This window comes from Pygocentrus nattereri, chromosome 9 (assembly GCF_015220715.1).
Source record: "Pygocentrus nattereri isolate fPygNat1 chromosome 9, fPygNat1.pri, whole genome shotgun sequence".
In the NCBI taxonomy this organism is placed as follows: Eukaryota; Metazoa; Chordata; class Actinopteri; order Characiformes; family Serrasalmidae; genus Pygocentrus; species Pygocentrus nattereri.
This window is the reverse complement of record NC_051219.1, coordinates 21,446,687-21,455,022: the sequence shown is the minus strand read 5'-3', so window position 1 is coordinate 21,455,022 and position 8,336 is coordinate 21,446,687. Positions and strand designations below refer to the sequence as shown.

At 39.1% G+C, this 8,336-nt stretch overlaps 1 protein-coding gene across 1 annotated transcript in view; it reads left to right on the top strand.

Moving 5' to 3' along the window:
• The first annotated feature begins 2,411 nt into the window (after positions 1 to 2,411).
• The window catches only part of ptges3b (prostaglandin E synthase 3b (cytosolic)), an 11,090-nt gene continuing 5,165 nt past the window's right edge, over positions 2,412 to 8,336 (top strand). Inside the window, exons 1-2 of the mRNA XM_017723549.2 lie at positions 2,412 to 2,607; positions 6,470 to 6,583. Coding sequence (XP_017579038.1) covers positions 2,606 to 2,607; positions 6,470 to 6,583 — 116 coding nt within the window. The 5' untranslated portion in view covers positions 2,412 to 2,605. The remainder of the gene's footprint in view (positions 2,608 to 6,469; positions 6,584 to 8,336) is intronic.

Sequence of the window (8,336 nt, the reverse complement as noted above, 5' to 3'; positions counted from 1 at the left end):
CTCCAAGTCGCGTTCAATGACTAAATTTGTCAAGCAGTTAATAATCAGCACTTAATAATAATAATAATAATAATAATCAATAATAATAATATTTCGAATTCTAAGATAATTTAACATTTTCTTCTTTTCTACTCTTTTGTATGTTCCATGTCTATCATATGATATGAAAATTAAACACGTAGACCATTTCTTCTTATTTTCTGATATTTCAAAAGCAAGATTAATTTGGTTCAGGAATGTTAATTCGAAAAGGGTAACGTAAAAAAGATGTTTAAATACTTTCCCAGACATGCGAGTTTGATTCTCTGTATCTTTGTATAAACCATTTAATACACATTTTCAAAAGCCAACTATAACTTTTATATTGGGCATCGACAGACTGATCAGTTGAAACTCCTGCCTCCAAAGCCCAAGAGGACTTTAGAAGATTTGGAAGAGGGTGTGAAATTTCTTTTCACAGGATGCACAAAGAAAAGCTTATTAATATTTATTAAGCTCCACACACCACGCCGTCTGATTGGATGACCAAAACACGACTTTGCTCAATCAGTCACAAACATAAAATAAAATTATTTTACATATGACCACATACAACTAATATACTGTGAAAATGAAACTAAAAACCTGTTTAATATGCAACAAACTCTGCCACCAAACTAAATAAAGAACAATACTAAGCAATATTTCTGAGGTAACTATGTGACCATTGTCTTAACAGTACCTGGCCTTTTTGTGTTTTGTAAGCGTTGAACTAAAGGCAGTACACATTCACTTTTCACAGTGGGTTTAAAATTAGGCAGTTCTACCTTAAGTACATCTGAAGTTGTTTGCCTGCTGTTTTCCACTAATGCTTTAGCAAACATCTTCAGTCAAATAAAGTTTTGCATAATGTGAAAACTGTGAAATATAAATGTTAGCTATAATATGTAACTGTTAATAGGTGTCTGTGCTAATGGTTACAAGTTAAAGGAGAATTCCTGCAAAATTCAATTGTTAAGTGGTTTGACGTTCCCATGTAAAGAAACACACAGCGGTGGTTATAGGCAGCAGACATCTGAGGTATGTAATACCTGCTTCCTCACAAAGGTATTACATTAAATATTTTTCAATATGCTGTCCGATGTGTAAGACATTGTTTAACTGCAGTTTTGAGATGGTTTTGACCAGTGTCCTGTTATGATGGAGAGGTACATGCAAAACATTACCCTTTTCTTTTCTGATTTACCATGATTTTAATATAATCATTTTATATGTAGTTTCACTGGTGGTTTTAGATTGTGAGTTTAATGGCTATATTTGTGTTGTAGACATTGTGATTCCTGGTTCCTATCCACCACCACTGTGAAGACATGTGAGTCAGTAGGTTTCTCTACAATGCTGTCATATCAATGATGCCAATGCTCAATAACTTTCATCAAGAGATATGAGTGACTCAATATCTAATTATTATTACTGATGTGATTTGTAAATAATACAGCAATTGTGTTTAGTTTAAACTGACAGCAGTGCAATGCAAGTAATAAACAGCAATGGAGTTTAAGAGCCCATATGACTCATTCAGGTTTAAAACCATGTTAAACTCTAAACTGCAGATAAACTAATAATAGTGTAGTAATAATTAGATATCCTGTTGAAAGTTTGAATAACGAGCCCACATTTGCATCAGCTTTGGAGACTGCAAACCAGGAGTTCCCAGAGCCACGGGAATGCCATGCTCTGCACATTTTTGTGTCTTCCATATTTTAAACACACTGGACCCAGCACAAATGGACTACCCTCAATATGTTCTTTAACCTCTTTATCAGCTACTATTCCTGATAACTCTTGTAGATAATTCACATTTTTCCTATTTTTAGCTGTATTAACTCCAGCTTTAAAACATATATACATGCATGTTTAGTCTCTGAAATAGACAATCAAATAACCAGCCCTGAAGGCAAGATGTATTTACATATGCCTTTGAGACGGCTTGACAGGATCTGGTATTTCCAGTTTATGAAGCCATTTGCTGTACCACCAAGTTCACTTAAAGATACTTGTCTTTGCTCATTTAAAATGTTAAGCAGAGTAATTAGTAAGATGAGTTACTTAACCAAAAGGCAAATAGTAATGATTCAGCATACTAAAAAAATGTGGATAACAGCCCTAAGAAGTTAGCACAGCCTTAGCACACACCGACTTTATGTTTTAGCTAACATCTGCAGTATGAAGCAATACGTTTCATTTAATAGAAGATATTTACTATTCATCATACTAATCACTCTGCTTAACATTTTAAATGAGCAAAGACAAGTATCTTTAAGTATCTATAAGCCACGGGGGGGGGGGCAGTATTTTGCTAAGCCAATCAGACGGCATGCTGTGCGGAGCTTAATGAATATTAATAAGCCCCCCTTCCTGCGAGAAGAAATTTCGCTCCGAGGGTGGTGGAAGTTGACAGCAGCGGCGGTCTTTGTGAAAAGCTCTAGAAACGTCCACAGGCCAGGAGCTCCTCAGAGAAGTTCCCTCCTTCCTTGGGTTCATTGAGACGAGATCCCCAGGAGGACTACACAGTAGAGAAGAGTTTGCATTCAGAATAACCGCGAAAGTGGTATACGCCAAAGCAATGTAAGTTTACTTTTAACTGAAGTTAGTTAATATATCCACGTGTCTCGATTTCATGTTTGGACAGAACAGTAACTAACGTTACTCACTCTTAAGTGGGAATGGAAAGCTAGGCTAATTATGTCTTGCTAGCTTAGCAACTGATACTTGTAGCAAGGCAACGCGTTATAAATAAGAAATTATTCAGCTGGCTGTTGTGTTTTGTAAATGAACACATTTTTCTTCCGGTCAACTCTGGACCTAAGCTACCGTTTTGATTGGATTAGAAAGTATTTATTCATGAAAAACTGACGTATAAATCGATAGCTTCGGCTAGCATGGCTGACTAGCTAGCTAGCTAGCTAGCTATCCCTTAAAGCTGTAGGCTGACATTATCTTATTAACCTGTATTAGCTAGGTTAACGGGTTTGTGATTTGGGGTTTTGCGTCGGGTTTGATAGCTGTGGATATGTGGATATTTGCTAGTTAGCCTGATGGTTTTATGCGTTATTTCTTGGCGGTCCTGACAACCGCGTGGTTGTGCATTGTCACTTCTGTAGATGACAGAAGACCCTGATTGTGAGACAAACATGTCAGTGGAAACACACAGCTACAACATGTGAACGACATCTCCTGTAGATTTATCTCACATCCATGAAAGATGTGCGTAGCAGTCGCTTATCGTCGTACATCGTATTTACACACCACTCAGCTAGCATGTTAGCTATACGTGAACTCTGACCGGTTTGCATGGAGCCATGGCCGAGCATGCTGTAACTGGAGAAATTACTTGTAGACTGGCCTGTACTTTGATCAATTTGACCTCATTTGGCTCATGAATACGCAATAGGAAAGGAATTATTTATTATTTTATAATTATTATATTGCTTTTTATTCTTACTACAGCTTATTGGCGGTGTGAACTAACGTTAAGCTAGTTGTCTAACGATATGACTAGTTTAATACCTAGTAAGGCTTTTACAGACGTGTTAAATTAATAAGTGTTAAATAATAATTAATTTAATATTACTGTTATTTATTTACAAATCAACCAGGGTGAATAAGCAAGGATCAAAATTCGAGTGAGGTTGATGCTGCAGAACTGTGTCCTACGTTATTTTACGGACGTTACTGCACTATTTCCAAAAGTATTCACTTATCTGCCTTTGCACGCATATGGACTTGGTGACATCCCATTCTTAATTCATAGAGTTTAAAAAGATGTTGGCCCACCCTTTGCAGCTATGACAGTTTCAACACTTCTGGGAAGGCTTTCCACAAGGTTTAGGAGTGCGTTTATGGGAATTTTTGACCATTCTTCCAGAAGTGCATTTGTGAGCTCAGACGCTGATGTTGGATGAGAAGGCCTGGCTCGCAGTCTCCACTCTAATTCATCCCCAAGGTCTTCTGTCGGGTTGAGGTCAGGACTCGGGTTGTGCAGGCCAGTCAAGTTCTTCCACACCAAACTCGCTCATCCATGTCTTTATAGACTTTGCTTTGTGCACTGGTGCGCAATCATGTTGGAACAGGAAGGGGCTGTTTCCAAACTGTTCCTGCAAAGTTGGGAGCATGAAAATGTCCAAAATCTCTTGAACTGCTGAAACATTAAGGGGCTGAGCCCAACAACTGCAAAACAACCCCACACCATAATCTCACCTCCACCAAACTTTACACTTGGCAAAATGCAGTCAGACAATTACCGTTCTCCTTGCAACCTCAAACCCAGAGTCATCCGTTGGTTTCCCAGATGGAGAAGCTTGATTTGTCACTCCAGAAAATGCGTTTCCACTGTTATAGAGTCCAGTGGAAACTGCATTCCACGCTTTGCATTGCGCTTGGTGATGTAAGGCTTGGCTACAGCTGCTTGGCCATAAAAACCCATTCGATGAAGCTCTTTACGCTGTTCCTGAGCTCATCTGAAGGCCACATGAAGTTTGGAGGTCTGTAGTGACCTGCAGAAAGTTGGTGCTCAGCATCCGCTGACCCAGCTGTCACTTCGTGGCTGAATTGCTGTCCTTCCCATTCGCTTCCACTTTCTTATAATACCCTTGACAGTTGACTGTGGAATATTTACTAGTGAGGAAATTTCACGACTGGACTTACTGCACATGGTACCATGCTGGAATTCACTGAGCTCCTGAGAGCGACCCATTTTTTCACATGTTTGTAGAAGCAGTCTGCAGGCCTAGGAGCTTAGTTTAATACACCTGTGGCCATGGAAGCGACAAACACCTGAATTAAATTATTTGGATGGGTGACTAAATACTTTGGCAGTATAGTGTATGTGTACTACAACAGTGCTAATGTCTAATCTTTTATGTTTTTGAGTTAATTGTTTTTCACCCTTTCATAATGTTCATGTGCCTATTTCTTTCATTCTTATTCATTTCCTATCCCTTCATTCTGCCATGAACTGCTTTGACTGCAGCTAGGCTTTAATTAATTTATTAGCTATTTATGGTTATTAACAGTTTATTTGTAACTGAAATTATATTGAAGAATGAGTTCTAAATCAGTTGATAGTTTAATTTAGTTTACTTTAAACATTATCATGCTCTGTGTGTGCATGAATGCTTACAGTTAATCTGTATGTGTACATAAACAATTATTGTGATGTGTTTATGCTACGTATCTTTTAAAAATTCTTTTTTTTTTTTTTTTTAACATGGACAGATAAATGCACATGCTCTATTTTCCCCACAGGGGAAACATTGTTTCACTTCACTGATTACTTGAAAATTCTTACATTTAAAAGTGTAATGAAAACAATAATAATTGAAAATGCTGTCCCTTTAAGGTTTTAAAAAATTAGCTATTTACAAAGCTGTGGAAGAGAATTTGCCCTTCAAACAGCTTCTTCTATTTTTGCTAATCTTTCACATTTAAATGTTTCAGATATCCAATAAATTTTAATGATATAAAGACAGCACGAGTAAACACAAAATGCATATTTTCAATGATCATTAAATTTTTTGAAGGTAAGGATTTATTCCTGTATCACCTAATCACTGCATGTGCCACCCTTGGCAGTAATACCTGCGATCCACCATTTGTAATAACTTATGAAGTGGCTTTTACATCGCTACAGAAGAGTTTTGGACTACTCTACTCTAGGTTACTAACTGACTGGTGGATTTTATTGTTCCATCAGGTTCTGCAGAAGCAAAGCAGTCCCAGACCATCACACTACCACCACCATTTTTGGCGTTATGTTCTTATGGTGGATTGCGATGTTAACTCTACGCCAGATCCATCTCTTTAGAATTTGACATTATGTGCTGCTTTTTGAAATCTTCTATCCTGCTTGATGCTGCCAGACAGGTTCTATTTAAGTCAGGTTTAGATTCATCGGATCTGGCCATAAACATGCCTGGGTGGGGGTGGTGAAATTCACTAAATCAATTTTTTTTTAAAATATATGAACATAGGGTTGTGTAGGGCTAAACAACACTTTTCCTTCAATAATTGAATTCATTATTTAAAAACAGCATTTAGTTTGTACTTTGCTTAATATTAAGGCCCAATCCCATTTCTTATTTTTACCCCTACCTCTTGTTTTCGAGGGTAACACTCACCCTTGAAACTGAGTTACATGGGGTAGTGGTTGAAATCTTCCCCCTATGAAATGGGACAACCCTTCAAGAACCGGATACGTCATCAGTTGTCCACAACTTTCACTTAAACATACAAGGCAAGGTTTTCTTGTGAGGTGGTCATATATGGAGGTGGTGATTTCATTTTTTTATATTTATATCCACAGTACTCATGATTGATTTTTTTTATTTATTTATTTATTTATTTATTAGTGTGTGTGTGTGTGTGTGTGTGCATATGTATGTATATGTAGATCTGAGTTTGCTTACCTGCATATGTGTGTCGTTATCAGGCATCCAGCAACTGCAAAGTGGTACGACAGGAGGGACTACGTTTTCATTGAGTTTTGTGTGGAGGACAGCAAAGATGTGGAAGTAAACTTTGAGAAGTCCAAATTTGGTTTCAGGTTTGTGGTACAGTTAACATGGTGGAAGCACACCAAATACTCCCTTTACGTTGTATTTGTTCAGTTCTTCAGTTTAATACTTCTTTTATGTGAGAAAATGCTAAAACTGGCTGTTAGTGAGTATCTAATGAATGTAAAAGGTTGGGTGAGGAGGAAGAGAACTGGTATGCCTCACTACAACTTGGAAAACATAAGACTAGAAATGTGGCATATCAAATAAAAAGGCTTGCATCAGAAGCCCTGAGCACAGTGGGGAAATAAAAAGCAACAGGTAACGGTCACTGTGAAGCAATGCAAGTTCAGTGAAGTCTGAAAAACTTCTTGGAGAATCTAGAAGAATTCATGGCAAAAAGATAGAGCTTCATCATAGTGTAAAATAATCTAGTACATATGAAGTGAGGCAGAAGAGTGTTCTTCATCTTCATTGTGTTTTATGAATGAAACAAATGTTACATCAAAGTGTTCATGTAGGCAGTCTTTAATAAAACTACTGTTTTGTGATGTTAGTATTTAGTTTTCTTGCAACATCAGTTTACAACATTTGATTCTGTTTATAGAGAATCAAAAGCTTTGGCTGTTTAAATGTTAGTTGAAAATGGTAGTTAAGATTCTAGACATTCAATTATATACTGCTCAAAAAAAATAAAGGGAACACTCATAACACATCCTAGATCTGAATGAAAATTCTCATTGAATACTTTGTTCTGTACAAAGTTGAATGTGCCGACAACAAAATCACACAAATCATCAATGGAAATCAACTTTATTAACCAATGGAGTCACACACAACATTAAAGTGGAAAAACACACTACAGGCTGATCCAACTTTGATGTGATGTCCTTAAAACAAGTCAAAATGAGGCTCAGTAGTGTGTGTGTGTGTGTGTGTGTGTGTGTGTGTGTGTGGCCTCCACGTGCCTGTATGACCTCCCTACAATGCCTGGGCATGCTCCTGATGAGGTGGCAAATGGTCTCCTGAGGGATCTCCTCCCAGACCTGGACTAAAGCATCCGCCAACTCCTGGACAGTCTGGAGTGCAATGTGGCGTTGGTGGATGGAGCGAGACATGACGTCCCAGATGTGCTCAATCGGATTCAGGTCTGGGGAACGGGCGGGCCAGTCCATAGCTTCAATGCCTTCATCTTGCAGGGACACACTCCAGCCACATGAGGTCTAGCATTGTACTGCATTAGGAAGAACCCAGGGCCAACTGTATCAGCATATGGTCTCACAAGGGGTCTGAGGATCTCATCTAATACCTCATCTAGTACCTAATGGCAGTCAGGCTACCTCTGGCGAGCACATGGAGGGCTGTGCGGCCCTCCAAAGAAATGCCACCCCACGCCATTACTGACCCACTGCCAAACCGGTCATGCTGAAGGATGTTGCAGGCAGCAGATCGCTCTCCACGGCATCTCCAGACTCTGTCACGTCTGTCACATGTGCTCAGAATGATCCTGCTTTCATCTGTGAAGAGCACAGGGCACCAGTGGTGACTTTGCCAATCCTGGTGTTCTCTGGCAAATGCCAAGCGTCCTGCACGGTGTTGGGCTGTGAGCACACCCCCATCTGTGGACACCGGGCCCTCATACCATCCTCATGGGGTCAGTTCTAACAGTTTGTGCAGACACATGCACATTTGTTGGCTGCTGGAGGTCATTTTGCAGGGCTCTGGCAGTGCTCCTCCTGTTCCTCCTTGCACAAAGGCGGAGGTAGCGGTCCTACTGCTGGGTTGTTGCCCTCCTACGGCCTC